The following is a 17,095-nucleotide window of genomic DNA, read 5'->3' as shown; positions in this document are numbered from 1 at the left end:
AGGGGGGTTGGAGCTTCACGATCCTTGAGGTCCCTTCCAACCCTGGCCATTCTGTGATTCTGTGAATTCACAGGCCACCACTCTATGGACTTCCATTTTGACTCTGGCTTGTAGTGGTGACATCACATCCTGTTATTGGTAATGATGCAGTTCAGGAAACTGTCACCTTCAGCCTCACAGTGGCTCAGCAGGTCCTGACAAACTCGCCTACAGTGTTCTTTCTGTTCCTGTGTGAGCATTCTTGTGTCCCACACGGCATAAACACTGATAATGCAACACTGTCACCATTGTTTCCAATGTGTTGAAGCTGATATTCAGCTCCATACACAGTTCCCTGATTGCAATCCACTGATTCCTGTGGATGAACTGATGGAGATGCTCTTCATTTCTTGGTGTGACAGCTGGGCCATCTGGATCATGGCAGGTCTTTCACATGACTTGCTACTGTTGAAACACACTACCTACCACCTCACTGCGCTCGCACCCATTGTTTGGTCTCCATAAACGTTCAATAAGCATTGATGAATGTCAATGGGTGTCATTTTTTCCACATGGAGAAATTCAGTGACGCACCTCTGTTTCATAAGTACTTCCATGTCCGATGTAATTTTGTCAGACTACCCTTCTGCTGCCATCTGTCACATGGCAACAAAATATTATGGAATACTGGCAGGAAGGCTCATCTTAGTACTGCCATGTCACCAACATCTGCCTCTGGCATTGTGGGCAACATACTAAAATAGGAGGCACTGCTTTTGGAGCAGCCCTCACGTTACTGAAGAAAGCAAATGACAAAGAAAATTGACTCTCAGTATTTAAAAGCTACAGAACTGTACATATATACACATATTCATACACAAAAATCTAAATATACGCACAAATATTTTAAAAATATACAAAACAATAGAATCACAAAATCATTAAAGTTGGAAAGGACCTCCGAGATCACCTAGTCCAACCATTCACCTACCACCACTAAACCACATTCCTTAGTACCACATCTACACATTTCTTGAACACATTTAAGGATGGAGACTCAATCACCTCAGGCAGCCCATTCCAGAGCCTAACAACTCTCCTGGAGAAGAAATTTTTCCTGAAATCCAACCTGAACCTCCTCTGGTACAACTTAAGGCCATTCCCTTTTGTCTTACCACTTTTATCTGGGAGAAGAGGCCAACTCCCACCTCGCCACAACCTTCCTTCAGTTAGTTGTAGAGGGAAATAAGGTCTCCTCTGAGCCTCCTCTTCTCCACGATAAATAATCCCAGTTCCCTCAGCCGTTCCTCTTAAGACCTGTGCTCCAGTCCTCTCATAAATACAATAAAATGCAAGCAACTATTTTAATCCATTCATCTCAAGAAGGTATCTTCCCCTTTCTCTATCAAGCTTTACAACTGCAGACAGTAGAAATAAAAAAAATTCTTGTAAAATGTAAATTAATTTATACTGTACAACAAACCAGAACCTGTCTGGCTTATCACTGCACTGAACCTCCCACCAGAAATGACACTGGGTGAATACTATTTACTCTTACAAGTAACAAATGTCATTGTTATGGGAGAAAGCACATTTAAGTATCAGTGGTAAAGCCACTGACTCATTTAACAGAATCACAGAATCACAGAATGGCCAGGGTTGGAAGGGACCTCCAGGATCACGAACCTCCAACCTGCTTGCCACTTGCAGGGCCACCAACCTCCCCATTTAATACTAGACCAGGCTGCCCAGGGCCCCATCCAATCCAGCCTTGAACACCTCCGGGGATGGGGCATCCACAACCTCTCTGGGCAGCCTGCTCCAGTTAATATAGTGTTGTTAACACTATGTTGCTTCCTGAGGTTGTATGTGCTGTAACCAAATTTTCTTTAAAAATATATGATTGGTTTACAAAGAGAGTGAGACACGACAGAGCACGGGTTCTGCCCTCTGTGTCATCTAGAATGTCACTAATACATGTTCTGCAGGCAAAACGCTGGTATAGATCAGCATCATTGTATAACCTCATACTCCTAGGATGTTCACATGGCCTACTGGAAATCAGTAACAAGTTCTGTTGAAAATATAGAGAACTGATTCTGCGTGTTCTGCAAAATACATGAAAAAAACTAGCATGTAGTCAATTTAATTACTAAGTGAATGAATCTAAATGATTTTGAAGACACAAAAGAAGTTATTCTTATTGAGTTGAATACCATCATTACATGCCCACTTAAGATGTTTCTCTCCTAAGAAATGTTTATACTCCAGAAATACCTCTGCAGTACAAAATGGAATATTCAGCTTTTTTTGTGTGTTATTCCTGTCACATTTGTTCTTGCCACATGGGGAAGAAACATAATGTTCTAACTTTAGAGGAAGGTTTCGCATCTTATTGGTTCTTTATTTTGTGAAATGTTAAGCTAACAGGAAAATCTAAAACTTATATTATAAATGATGAACATATTGGAGGCAATCCATAAGATCTATTCCCTTTGAAAATAAAAATAGAGGATATTAAAAACAAATGTGCAAATACTTACATCAATTAAATCTGAAAGGTCATGAATATAGTACTTGAAAACAGAAGCATTGGTTGCTTCAAGGGTGAGCAGGTATTCATTACGGGCCTTAATAGATTTCAGCTTGTTTTCAGAATATTTTGCTTGACGCTAGGAAAGAGATTGTACATTAGTGTCTTTGAATGACTTAATTGTTGGTATCTAGCAAAAGCAGTAACGACTCAAGTGCACATTCCTATTAACAAAAACGAACCTTAACTGTCAGACTGTTATACGTATAAAGAATGTAATAAATAGTAAGAATTGTACTGGGAATAAAGTATTCCTCCCTCTGAACTGCAATTAAATTGTCTATAACCCACTTCTAGCTTATTTGTTGTACCTTGCTTAATTTTATTTCCCAGTTGGATTTCCCTGATATCGTGCTACAGAACATCAGAAATGCACTGAATTTATTTCAAATGAAGCAAAATGAAAGGACTACTTACTTTTTCCTTCATTTTTTCAATCTTTTTCACAGAGCTCCGTCTTTGGTGCCTGTCTTCTAGTCGTATATGAAAAACAGGGTCTCCTGACCTCCCAATCTGTTTTTCTTCTTGCTTCTCTGCTTCCTTCAGTTTGCTTTCTGCACTGATGCTCTCTGCATGATACATGTGGTATGTTTTCATGACCTGCAAAAGACAGAATGAAAAGGGAGTTAGGAGAAAGTAAAAACGTACATATAGAAAAATGACAGGGGCCATTAAGTAAAATGTTCTCCTACAAAGATGGAGCTTGAGTAATTTTCTTGGTCAACAGAATTGCCACTATTCACTTTAAAGTAATAATAAGTATATATAAAACTCTAAATGTTCAGAGTGCTTCAACAGGCACAGTGAATAAAGAGGAAGATGATGGAGAACTAGTCATCATATAAGTGTCTGAGACTGTCTTATGTTCTGCCTTGCTTCTGCTGAGAAAGGCGCTGTACCTCAGAAATATTTTAGTAGATGATTAAGCAGAAAGCTATGAAATATTTCAGTCAGTAATTGTATAAAATATTTTCTAGGATTTTTTTCTTATTTTTCTATCAGGAAAGAATCAAACCCTTGTTATTATACTTCAGGACTTTTATCTTTGTAAAAAATCAGAAATGATGAGCAATAAAACTAAATATCAGAGCCAAATCTATCTCACCTGCTCAGTACTTTGTTAATGATGGCCCAGCTGGGGACATCAAATGTTTGAGACTGGGAGGTCCATCTAGCTCTGAGGACAGGACAGGGAATCAGAAGCAATAGGAAGCTTCAGCCTGGGGATACATCCCTAATTAGATGGATTGGTATTGAAGGCCTGGAAAGAAATTGTGTTCAACCATGCAGCCAGTGGATTAGGCATGACATAGAACTGGCCAGCTCTCCAGACATGATCTGGAGAAAGAGCAGTTTGATAGATAAGCCTTAAAGACAGTCCCTTATAGCCCCAAGTTAATAGCAGCATCCCTCCCACACGCACACTTGCTCTGTAGCTGAGAAAGCTTGGGCCACCAGACTACAAATACACACAAGATACAAGTTAGGAACAAGGTGGGGAGGCATCCCCAGGAGGACAATGTCTTCCTCTCCACAGGATGCTGGAGCTCTCCCTCCAGCAGATGTCACTTTTGGGATCAGGCCACGCAAACACTTGCCTCTCCTGCAAAGGATGCAGCCATGGAGGAGTAAAAGGGGCTGTTACACCTTCAACAGGGTTTTGCATGGCTGCTGAAGAGACAGACTAGTTTGGGAAACTGCCTTGAAAATGAGACAAGTAACTTTTCTAACTGAGAAGTTAGGGCAGCCCGTAGAGAATCCACAGACTGACAATACTAAAGGGTGTAAATTAACCTTTATCAACCTTCAAGCCATCCTGCATGTGGCTTAGCATGGATCAACACAAACCAGTAGAACTCCACATCAGGTGAGTGGTGAAGAGATCCATAATTGAAGTCCTATGCAACAGGACTTTACACATATTCACACTTCTCTGCCAAAAGGGTGCACAAAGGAAAAAGCTGGTGAACTCAATCTAAATGGATGGGGCATAAGCAGCTGGGCTGGGAAGAGGATGCAAGCCTGCAGAGCTGAGATCTGCCCTATTTTCAGGTTAACTACATACCATGCTTGGCTTCCTATATCCGCACTGATATACCTCCACTGATATCCATCCCCAGGGACTTTAACTCATATAGACATAAAGAAATAATTACTGAAAAGGAATGCACTTCTTAAAGAAATTATGTATGAAATAAATAATAAAAGGCACAGAAAGAGATATGGCCCTATTAAAAACAATAGGAAAAGGCAATCAAGTACAATGATTTCACCCTTCTGTTTTGGTCTTTGTATTCAGTTCTTAAGTGCTTATTTACAGAATTGTACAGGTATTTCTTCTTATTTTTTTGTTCAGTGTCAGATCTGGGAACTTTTCAGTTGGTAGGAGACGAAACTAATTTATTTGTCTTATCATCTAGAAAAGTTATTTTGTTTTATACTCTCCTTTTTTTGTTGTTTGCTTGTTTGTTTGTTTGCCATCAAAGAGAAAACACTAATAATATCTCTGAGGTTCCTAACAGCACATCTCAAAGCACTTGACTTTAGAACAAATCCTTGCTCTGTCACTTCTTGATAAAGGCAGCAGTGAATGCTGAAGTTTGTGAAGTGTTTTTTTTGAGTGCTACATAGCTCAGCATACTAGGACATACTACATAAGTGACTTTCTGAAGTGGCTATGACATTTCAGCCTGCCTCATTGTTAAGTGAAGGAGCATAAATACATCACTACCAGCTCTCAACAAGAAGTTTCAGAAGTCTCTGCACTGACTCCACTAACCCTGCATCACTGAAGATCACTTCTTCCACTCACTGCATGCTCATAGCACAGACAACCAAACCCAGTATCACCGCACACCCTGACTGAAAGCCAAGTTTTGTGTAAGAGTCACAGAATCATTAAGGCTGGAAAAGACCACTAAGATCATCTAATCCAACCATCAACAGCTTAGAATTTGCATGCTAAGTTACATATATATTAATCTTTCCCTTAACATCACACCACCTTTTCTCTCAGAAGTATTTAAAAGATTGTTAAATTATGTAAAAGACAGTAGACTTACTGAAAGAGGAGTTCTGAGATGCACAGATCCCAGAGCTGTAAATACGTAACAAATCCATAGATCTGCTATTCAAATGACAAATCAACTAATGAAATAAGTGATATAGCTTTTCAAATGCCCACCAAACTCTTGAACTGATAGACTATCCTGTGGGAGTATCCATCACTGAACCAACTTTTATTAGTCTCCAAAGTGCTTATTGATCAGCTATCAGGTGTACACCAAAAAGAGAACAAGGTTGTAATTTTGCAGATGCTGAACTGCCATCAAGACAGAAGAACTGCACTTTCTGCTGCACTCAGCAAGCATTGTTGAATGTATGCTAGTCCCCTTCTAAAATCAAATGGTGAGTTTATCACTGACTAATTTAGCAAGTCTGTTACTGCAGATGGAAAATGTAAAATACAGATTTCTGATAGATAACTGAGTCAGACTGCAAGTAAATGTTATACAAACTATGTACCCTCCTACTTGCAGGTGACACACTTTACGCTTAGTGACATAAACTTTCATCATTTCTATGAAAGGGCAGCACACAGCACTTAGAACGGTGAAAGGAACATTAGAGTCAGCACTTAGAAAATCAGTTTATTTAAACTCAGAATAATTACTGGGACAAGTGAAGCAACAGGACAGCAATTAGTGCCTTACTTTCATGGGCTACAAGAGGAATGTTCCTATAGCAAGGCTGTGGCCTTCATTTTATACATGAAAGCTTCTTTTCTAGAAAATTTTTTAACCTAACTACTGGCTGAATGTTTCTAAGTCAAAACACATTGTATTTATCATGAGTAATCAAAGTAACATGCTTTATTTGTGTAATAAAATGGCATAATTAATAGCTTTTTCATAGCGTTTCTCAGGAAATAAGCATTTAACAGAGCAGAAGTTCATCTCTGTTGGAATTACTGAGTCTGAATAGTTCCAAAATTGACTCTGGTAAGTAGTGAATTCTATTAGAAAGTGCAGTTGCAAGGAATTCATCATACCAGATCAGCTAGTGCTTTCCCCAGGAAGTAAAATCTTATGCCAATTCCACTACATCATTGGCCTCTAGCAGTTAAGCAGGCTTAATATTTAAACGTTTTCAGCATTCTCATCACTTCTAAGACAGCCTCTGATGTGGCTGCAGGAACAATCACTGATTTATTACTACCAATGCAGAATTACCAATTTCACCAGCTCTCAGATGTCTGATGTACTATAATAAATTGAACGTAATTTTTTTTACAAAGAATCCAGATTCCATGTTAATGAGTAAAGAAAAAAAGAAAACCTGGCAGCAACGACTCTCAAAAACTAAACAGCCAAAATTTTAATGAGTGAGATAAAACAATGCAAAATGCAAGTGGGACTGCTGCCTTAGTCTTATTTAATATTAAATTGTTTCTTTTGGATTGTATCTCGGACATTTTCGTTTTTCTGCAAGCCCTATGTTTGTACTCCTGTATTTCTAAAAGTGTGATGCTGGGAAGTATAATTTGGAAAGCCAAGTAGAAGACATGAAGATATTACAAGATACTGTAATTTTCAAGAGAAAGGGAAGAAGAGTTTGGGAAGCTTTCTCTGCAGCAGTGATGATCAAGTGTAAAATGAGTGATTTATTTCCTCTTCCATTCAACATGTAACAAGATTTCTAATCTCTCAGTTCACAAAATACACCAACCCAAACCCTTATACTCTTCTGTTTGACAATCCTTTTTTTTTCTTCTGGAATTGCTAGGAACAAATATTCATTCTTTGACCACCTAGAAGTAGGCTCCTCTTTTCTCATTCCTGCTTGCTCCTTATGTAAAATATAGGACTAATAACACTGGCTGAAAAAGTAATAGAGAGGAATAAGAGATGAATGCAGTTGCTAGGATGTTGCAGACCTGAAAATACCAGTTGTCTGGCACAGCCAGAGAAAAGCCATGCATAATTAAAAGTACTTGCCACTTATAGTTTACTGAACTTGCAAGGATACAGACTGAAGCTTAGCTATTCAATTATTTTTAGCGAAATGTTTTGAGTAATAACATTAGGACCAGAGCATAAAATACTGAGACCTAAAAATGAAAGAGTCTTAAAACCTATTTTCACTAGTAATGCGAGTAACCAAGAAAACATACAAATATTTAATGTAACATTCAAGTAAATCTTTTCTATGGAAGAGAGGTGAAAATTAGAAAGGAAAGTTTGCCTTATAAAAAATTCTGATTACTCCAATAAAATAAACCTACTTCACTCACAGGTTCTTAGAACACATTCTGTAGTCCTGGATCATCTTCTTCTGTTTATATTTTTTTATCAATCCTGTATGTGATGCATAATTTTAATTAAGATGACACAAGACATTGAATACTCCTAGGGAACAAATACAAGACCTATCACACATATCTCCTACTTTCAAGATAGTTTCTAGTGATGCGAATGGGAAAAGAGGAATTACTAAAGTGTAAGCATGGAGAAAGATCCCCTAATGGAGTGCACTTCTAAAGAACAGTTATTTAACGTTCTAAAATGTCTGGGTTTTGGACCCAGATGTCTGTTTTGCTTTGGACATCTGACCGCAGTTCCGAGCTTTCCACACTCAGTAAAAAGCCAAATCACTCTGTAATTTCTTGAAAGACAGACTGAAATTTTCACTTATCTCTGAACAGAAAGAAGTTTTTTAATTGGAAATCACTGTGCATTCTCAGTGGGAGGTGGTAAGTACTTTCAACTTCTCAGTGCTTTATCTTTTAATTCCCTTGGAACAGTTTATTCTTTGCAAAATCTAGAGCAGGACTTACTGACTTAAGGAACTTGATCATTGATGCCGATGGACAGAACTCCTTAACTACAGCAGTATTCAGATATGACCCATAAAGATGTTAATAATTATGAGGAACTTTGGAGGCATAAATGTAGTCTATAATTTCAGAGAAGGGTCATGAAATCATCTTTTATATCTGGCATCTTCTGTGATACAGATGACTATCATACTTGATAAGTATCATTGTGAATAAAGTTTATTATTCTGATCATTAGTAGGTTGTGCTTGAATTCAACCATTAAAAATACCATCGACAAACGGATGTTTGTCCCCTCACGCAGCTGCTTTAGGGCATTTAAACTTCAGTAAGGCTTTACATTTTAACAGTTATACTTTATGAAAGCACCATTCCTTTAAAAAAAAAAACAAACAAAAAACCCCCCCAGAATATATTGTACAGAGAGACTTCAATATTACTGTGCTTTTTACTGACTTGAAATTCTTTTGATTTCTTTTGGACAGAAAGATTTATGTCACAACGACAAGACTAATTTTGCTTTTTTTTATACTTCTCAGAGTTTAAAACTGTTGATATTTGTTGAGGTAAGGTCACTATCACTTCATTCTCTAAACAGTAAATGTTACACAGAATTAAAATCCTATGTATGAGTGTTTCCATTTGTCTAGGTATCTTTCTAACTTCATGTACAGAAAATTACACAGATAAGCTGATGATCACCCTAATGCTGCAAACAGTGGAACAGATGCTACTCAGCACCATCCTGCCACTTTACTATGCAAAGCTTGCATCTGGCTAAATATAGGCACCTACAGCTGATCAAGTCCTTTCCAATCAGTAAAAAGCTGGACAACAGAGCTAATAGCGTAGTAAATTTCATCTGAAGCACACACTTGCACCTGATTAGATGACGGGTTCTGATCTCCACATATTACATTTTACTGACTGTAACTGGAAAACAGATGGCAAGATGTTTGCACCTATGCTGCAGTTATGTAAAAATTAGATGTAGTTAATTTCATACAAAAAATCAATAATTCAAATGGCACACATACTCTGTATTTTATCTATTTCAAAGAAACTATCTAGTTAACAAAAATCTTCAAGTCTAAGAAAGGAGCTGGTGTTCACTGAAAGACATAACATGGAAATTAGTATCTGAATAAATTTTTGCAGCTCTCAGTGGGAAGACATAGCATGAACATGAGTGAGACTTCTAAAACACAGTCCTGCAGATTTTCGCTGGTAATTCAGCCAAGGATTTCAGAACATGCATCAGTGTTTCCCTGTGCTGGGAGCACATGCGCTAATCCCATGCCTTGCCAGGCACTGGAGTTATGTAACTGTTTAATTGGAACAAGCCTGTATCTTCAGGACTTAACTCACCACTGAGGTCCTGCTTGTGCAATGGCTCCTACAGTTGCTGATTCCCTACAGCTGTGTGAATTGTCTGAGGCTACCTCTACTTTACAGAAGCTGATTCTAGCATGTTTAACAGACTACAAACAGGCCTGAGGAAACAAGGCTTTACAATATCATACCCTACAGAATCAGTGGCTATTTTAAGAACAAAAAGCCCTAAAGAAAAACCCTCTAAAAAAATGAAGTTTTAGGTATATTTTAGAAATTTCCACCCCAAACCACAGTCTGAAAGAATCAAAGGCAGTGGTACAGATCCACATTCAATTGGGTCTTTTTTTTTGCCACCTAAGTTGTTCAAATGTTTGTCAACCCATCTACAAGTAGTGCACAATTTTTCCTAGATCAAATGAAAAGGAAATCAGAAGCACTCAACGTTTGACTGATCACTGCCTCAGGAGGGCTGGTCTCTGATGTTTTCTTAAACATCATTAAAATCCCAAATTGTTTCTTAATATAAATAACACGTTTGTTGTTGTTGTTGTTTTGCTTTGGGATTTTTGCTTTTTTTTTTATTATATCTTTCAAATATCATGGATAGGGAAGGGAGCAATCTAGAGACTGTTATGTAAGGTACTGGAGCATACAAGTTTCAGCTCTTTCAGGCTGAAGATAAAATACAGACATACCATTTCCCTGACAAGCAGGAATCAACAGACTTTTGTAAGAGGTGGATATTACCATTTTTTCTTCACTGTATAACTATATTTAAAAAAAAAAAATAAATCCTTGCTTTGCTCTTTCTTAAAAAATGTTGTTGGTACCTACACCCAAAATATTTTGGGAAACAGTTTTCAGACTTCACCCTGTACTGAGCTGTGTAGGTGAGTTTCAAAACTCTTCCTCAGATTTTCCACCAGCAGCAGTTTGCCAAAAGGCAGAAAAGAGAGAAGCCTTGCTCTGGTAAGCTCTGAGTAGAAATGTCTCATTAATAACCAATGAAACTTATAATAAACTGGCTTAGCGTAGTCTGGGAGGAGAACAGGCTGAAAATAAAAATTAATCCTGAAAGCATTAGCATATGTGCTCTAAACAAGTTAGTGGTCTTTCTGCAAGAGATAATTCAGACTTGTGTAAGAAGACAAAAATAAGCACCTCCACTGGGGGCAACCTGCTAGATAAAAGAACACTTAGCACTTACAGAAGTAGTTCAATACACAACTTGAGTAAGATAAAGTAGGTAAGATACTGTACTTACTGTGTAAAGCTCGTTAAGAACTTTCATTAAGTCTTCATGAAGCTGGAATGCAATCTCTTTGCTCTGTAATTAAAAAAAAATCATTAGAAAAAAGAATGCAAAAACTGCAACATAAGCTTATCTCTTACTGTTAGCATTCATCGTTCATGCTAGTGAATGTAAGGGAGCTCACAAAGACATCATTCTGACAGTTACAGTGCACTAAAAATAAAGATTCAGGGAGACAGGGGTAGACAGACAACATCTAGACAGAAAACTTCTGGAGGGAAACCCAGAAGTAATTTAAGAGATATTCTCATGAAGCATTAGGAGACTAGGTGCCAACAGAAAGGGTGAAGTTTGGGATTAATGTTATAAGCCTTTTTAATGGAACAGATTGTGTACTGTTTTACAACTGCTATACATAAACTAAACCACATGGAATGCAATACTCTAGAGGGACGTCCCTCCCAGTTCTAGATCTAGAATAGTTTTTGTTTCTCAGCACATGCAATTATCTAAATATTTATGCAAGAAATAATTGTGGCTCCTCTTTGAAACAGATACTCAACTCCACAATATTTCACAGAGTGGGCTGCTGAAACAGCTTTGTTTAGCTTTCCTGGACTCTGGCTTTACTTTCATTCTGACCCAGAAAAAAGAAATGCTTGGCAGCAGTTATTAACAAAATATCAAATATGTCAAAATAAGAGTATTTAATTAAGAGTCTCATTCAAATATATTCCTTTGTCAGTTGTGCACAGCAGTTCAATCAGATGCAAGATTGAAGATTGACGATTTGAAGGCATTTGTACCACAGCCTTTGGAAAACAACTATAGAACAGAACTACGGCTTGTTAAACAGCCTAGCTATATCTTTTCTGCACAGTGTGTAATTGTAACACACATGCTTTTTCCACGCACCCCCTCCTCAGTGAATGTACTGATGATTAGCCCAACTTCTAAAAACTCCAACTTCGTAATAAATAACGACATTAGCTATGAGAAGTACTTTGTATTTGGATAGAAGCCAAAGGAAAATCTTCTGGGGCAGCTAATCTCCAAAGCTGCTATCACATACTTTGCCATCACTAAAACACCTGCAGGAATAACAATTTCCAAATGATGATTTCCAGTGTAACACCTCATACAAAAAGAAGCCACAGCACACATCCCATCCACTATGTCTTCGAAAAGAACAACCAACACACACAGTAGCTGGAACAGACCACTCACCAGATTTTTCTCCAATTTGCGGTTGGACTAGATGACCTTAGAGGTCTTTTCCAACCTTGATGATTCTATGATTCCAATCCTACTGTCATACCCAACTCCGGGTAGTATGTTAAGGAATCTGCCTTTCCACTTATCGATATTCATACCAACTTACACGCAGCATGATTTTTAACTGACAAGAAACTAGAAATACAACCATGGAATTGCAGAATCATAGAATGATTTGTGCTAGAAGGGACATTAAACACCAACCAGTTCCAACCCCCTTCCATGTACAGGGACACTTCCCACCAGATCAGGTTGCCCAAAGCCCCATCCAAACTAGCCCTGAACACCTCCAAGGATGGGGCATCCCACAGCTTCTCTGGGCAGCCTGCATCCGTGCCACCACCCTCCCAGAGAAGAATTTCCTCCTAACATCTAAATCTACCTTCTTTCAGTTTAAAACCATTACCCCTTTTCCTATCACTATACCCCCTGATGAAGAATCCCTTCTCAGCTTTCCTGTAGGCTCTATTTAGGCACCAGAAGGCTGCAAGGATGTCTCCCCAGAGCCTTCTCTTCTGCAGGCTCAATAACCCCAACTCTCTCAGCCTGTCTTCACAGGAGAAGTGCTCCAGCCCTTTGATCGTCCCCATGGCCCTACTCTTGGCTCATTCCAACAGATCCGTACCCTTCTTTTGATGGGGGGTCCAGGAGCTGAACACAGTGCTGTAAGTGAGATCTCACAAGAGCAGAGAAGAGAGGGACAATCACTTCCCTCAACATGCAGGCCATCCCTCTTTTGATGCAGCTTCACAGTAGACAGATATAATTGTACGAGTGTCAATACCTTTAAGGTAATTGTAGTACAGAGATTTACATCAAAATTGATGATTGTGTTTGGACTTTGAGTATTGTTCTACCTTAATCTGACAGGGGATTTGTGAATCCGGTTACCCCTCCCGCTCTTGATGGGCAGGACGTGACAGCAGCCCAGGATACAATTGGCTTTCTGGGCTGCAAATGCACATCGTTGGCTCATGTTGAGAATTAAAAAAAACTTCTGAGAGATTCTTCCTCAAATTCTTCAACTGCATCCGCTGTAGTAACCAAGGTCCAGTAAGATAAATGCTCTGAAACTGAGTTATGCAGGTCTGCTGTGAAATTCCGCCTATTATTTATACTTGTAAAAGTTTGGTATTTTTCAAGATGTATGTTTTTCTATTGCAGTAACTTGAAAATTAAAAAAAAAAAAAGAAAAAAAGCTTATTACTTAAATTTCTTTGCAAACATCAGGTTATTTCTATCAAATATTAAGGACAACAATTCATATGCATAACAGTGCCTAGACTGCATGTGGAGAGGACTGGAGGAAAGGATTGGAGAAAGACTGCAGATTCACAAGCTGCTGTAGGGAAACACAAATCAAAGCTTTAACAAAAATTCTGAATCATTTTTCATTGCTTTACATTGGCACCCTGCTTTCAAAAGTCAGCAGTGCAGCTCTGACACAGCTTACACATCTCCTCAAAGATCCAAGAAATGGAGACCAGCAGTTTTTTCTTGGAAAGCTGTTCCTATAGCATTGAACATGAGCAGCCTATTTTTAAAATTACTTTAGGAGAAAGAAGAACAAAGCCTACAAGATAATAGACATTAAGACCGTTAGATGAAAACATATCCACAAGGGAAAAAAAACAGTAGGGATGAACTCCAGCTCCAAGCAATTTATCCCTTCCAACTGTTGGTGAGCCACCACCTCTTCAAAGCTGCTGACAGCTCAAGCCCTAAATACAGCGAGGTTGATTCTAAGTATTCTTCATGATTTAACTGGGCAGTGCAAAAGCTTTTTTTTGAAAGTGAGACAGAAGAGCAGATTTTCTTTGTTTTTTTTTTTTTTTTTTTTGCAGACTATTGTGAAAACAAAAAACAAACAAAAAACAAACAAAAAAACCCCAACCAACCAACCAACCAAAAACCAACCAAACAGAAAACCCAGTAAAAATCAGGGAGACACAGAAATGCCACATGATCACAAATGAGTCATCCTTCCATCAGTTCAACTGGGGACTCAGCCTTCAGTACTTGTGTATATTATGTCAGTTTCTGTCTTTTTCTGATGAAAGATTTTGGTGGAATTGTCCAATAAAAATCAGGAAATTTGGTTAGCATTGGCAGCATAAACAGGATTAATTTTCAAGAACCAACACATTTTACATTAACATTTATAATCAAGAAATACTGACTCAAGTGCAAGCAATATGGCTTTTAGCGTGTGATATGCAGAGCGTTAGAGCACCAGATAAGAAGAGCATTTATTTTCAGTGGTTAATGGCTCTCCTATTTCTCCTTGATGCTGCCTATTCCCCACAGTAGTTCAGCATGCCTAGGAGCTTCTCCTCAGGGCAGCCAGACAGAACGTAAGATGCAACATGCATTTTTCTGGAGTTAAGCTGATAGCTCTAATCAGGCCATTAAAACCTGAGGAACAATCACTGAGATGCTTCTTTATTCACTGTGTCCTAGGAAATGTATTAGCATCTATTAACCGAAAGAACATAGACGGTAATAAAAATGCTAGAGCCCATACAAATTGCTGTTAAAAATATATTGGCTACCAATCTGGTTCAAAGCATGAAGAGACATTCTGAAGAAACTGCCATAGTGTGAAAGTTCTGGGGTTTCTTTAGTTGGTTTTTGTTGTTGTTTTTTGAAATATCTAAACTACTGGTAGGATAGATCATGCCTGTGCAACAGACACAAGTGAATGTACTTAAATCAGCCTTTCAGCATATGCTCAATTTTCACGCTATTAGCAGTCCTTCTGATGTTCTCAAGATTAGTGTTTATTGAATAACAACTGGTAAGCTTAGGATTTTAGTCCACATTAATACCCTTTCTCTGGAGACTGTAAGGAATTTCTGTCCATTCAGTCCATTGGGAACCCAATCTTTACTCATCTGTTTTTTTACTGAAACTTTAGGCAGTGGAATTGTTCCTGGAACTCTATATCATCTGTATTTAGCACACACAGTACTACTATCAGTTACATCATTTCGGGAAAATATTCTGTGACTATTCCTTTTAAATGAGTCTGCTGCTGGTCCCTGGGGGAAGTGATATGCAAACCCTTGTTTAAAAGAAGCTTCTGTAAGCTGCTGTGACGCTGACACAGCTATTGTGTCACAGTAACATTCTGTCCCAGATTTGCCAGTTTATAGCAACAAATAGCTTTGCTATCCTTTTAAACCTTTAAACGTTTAAGAAAGTGATGTGAGAAGACTCTATGTACACCACAATTCCACAATTTTCATAACTTCCAAACAGGTTTGGCAGGTAGTCATATTCCCTGCTAATAGTCAGATTATGGAACTAAAATATTTATTGTACTTGGCTTCTCCAGCATCTTCTACTGTAAACACTGGAAGATATGTTCATCTTGCCTTGTTATGGTTTCTGTCCAAAGAAAATACATTTTTATAAATTATAAATATACAAATCTGCTTAAGGATTTTGTGGCTGTGTGTTTATACAGTTGATTATTAATGCTGGGGCAACCAGAATCGCTGCATGAAACGTTCTGCATAATACTTTTCCCTTCTGCTTGACATTTTTCCTTATTGCTTTATTCTTTAATTGTCCCCATGAGGCCATCTACCCCATCTGCCTGAAGAGATGTGCAAGCATGCAAGATCTGAACTCTGCTACTTTATGTTTGCAATTTTATGCGCAACAAGAAGGCAGGAATGAACAGCAATCTGCACTGCTTTTATATGCCAGCATCTGAAAAATAGAAGAGCTTAAGTGCCTCCCTGGTAGTAAGAAGCCTGACATAATATCATCAGGTAGATGCCTTAGTATCTTGAACTAGATCCTATCTTTGTCCTACATTTAGTAGATTTAAACAGAAACTGGTTCCCGACCTCTGTAAAGCAGAATGACAAATTGCTCCCAGGAGAACAAAAATAACAAGTGTCCTAACATTAAGTGGAAAGCCATGTACAATCAGGTGCAGGAAAACAATTTATTTTGGGCCCATTGGAATATGCACGTTAGAGGGGCCTTTTCACCAGATCAGTTAAAATATTAAAAACAATGAGAATGAGAAGCAATAATGTACAGATCAGGAAGAACAGAGAGTGAGTTAAGGGCAAGGCACGAAGTCCAAGGGGCAGAGACACCACCCATGACTACATTTCATGTAGAACAACAGCGGATACCATACACATCTCCATAAGGAATAGCAAGGGGTTGCTACACATACCAGACATGAGTAAAAAATAATAAAAAAAATACTTCTAGGCACAGCCAGGGAATGAAGATATTGTTTGATATTTTCACTACATAATTTTAATGAGAAAAAGCTGGATGTCACGTTTCGCATTCTAAGTGCATCTTCTACTTGCTCCTGCAACCTCTGCCTGCCAGGTGAACATGTGCATTTTGCACCTTATCTCTCGCTGGTTTCTGGTGGATGTCAACTAAGCAGTCCTGAGATGCCAAGTACCTTAAGTCACACAGATCATTACCATCAGACAGAAATTATGGTTGAAGCTGCCCATTTGAGCTAAACCTAAGTGTAGAAAGCTTATGTTCTTCATGAATAAAACAAGACAATTTGCTAATAGCTCCACTTCCCATACTGGTCTTGTTTCTCTCTCTGTTCAACATGGTTCACCTCATTTCATACTTGCTTTCACTTTTACTCAGAACTGGAACTTCACCATTATTAGAGTTTTAATCAGTTCTGTACCTGGGAACTAAAGGCAAATTAATCACCTCACTAGCACTCTGCAGCAAGCACTACAGCCTGACCTGTCTACACAAGCACTCAGAGGAAAAACCAATTTCTCCAACAAGTACTAACTCCTGACAGACTAAAGTCCTAAAC

The 17,095-nt window shown here is 38.4% G+C and overlaps 1 protein-coding gene across 2 annotated transcripts in view; it reads right to left on the bottom strand.

Moving 5' to 3' along the window:
• Positions 1-17,095, bottom strand: part of SRGAP1 (SLIT-ROBO Rho GTPase activating protein 1) — a 139,539-nt gene that overhangs the window by 48,838 nt on the left and 73,606 nt on the right. For both annotated transcript variants that reach the window (XM_042872573.1, XM_042872574.1), the window contains exons 4-6: positions 11,008-11,070; positions 2,990-3,172; positions 2,523-2,651 (exon numbers count right to left, since the gene is read on the bottom strand). In XM_042872573.1, the coding sequence (XP_042728507.1) occupies positions 2,523-2,651; positions 2,990-3,172; positions 11,008-11,070 (375 nt within the window). The remainder of the gene's footprint in view (positions 1-2,522; positions 2,652-2,989; positions 3,173-11,007; positions 11,071-17,095) is intronic.

This window comes from Lagopus leucura, unplaced genomic scaffold (genome assembly GCF_019238085.1).
Source record: "Lagopus leucura isolate 7727_CA_CO unplaced genomic scaffold, USGS_WTPT01 Super-Scaffold_100008, whole genome shotgun sequence".
NCBI classification, from domain to species: Eukaryota; Metazoa; Chordata; class Aves; order Galliformes; family Phasianidae; genus Lagopus; species Lagopus leucura.
The sequence above is the reverse complement of the archived record's forward strand: the minus strand, read 5'-3'. Positions and strand labels throughout refer to the sequence as shown.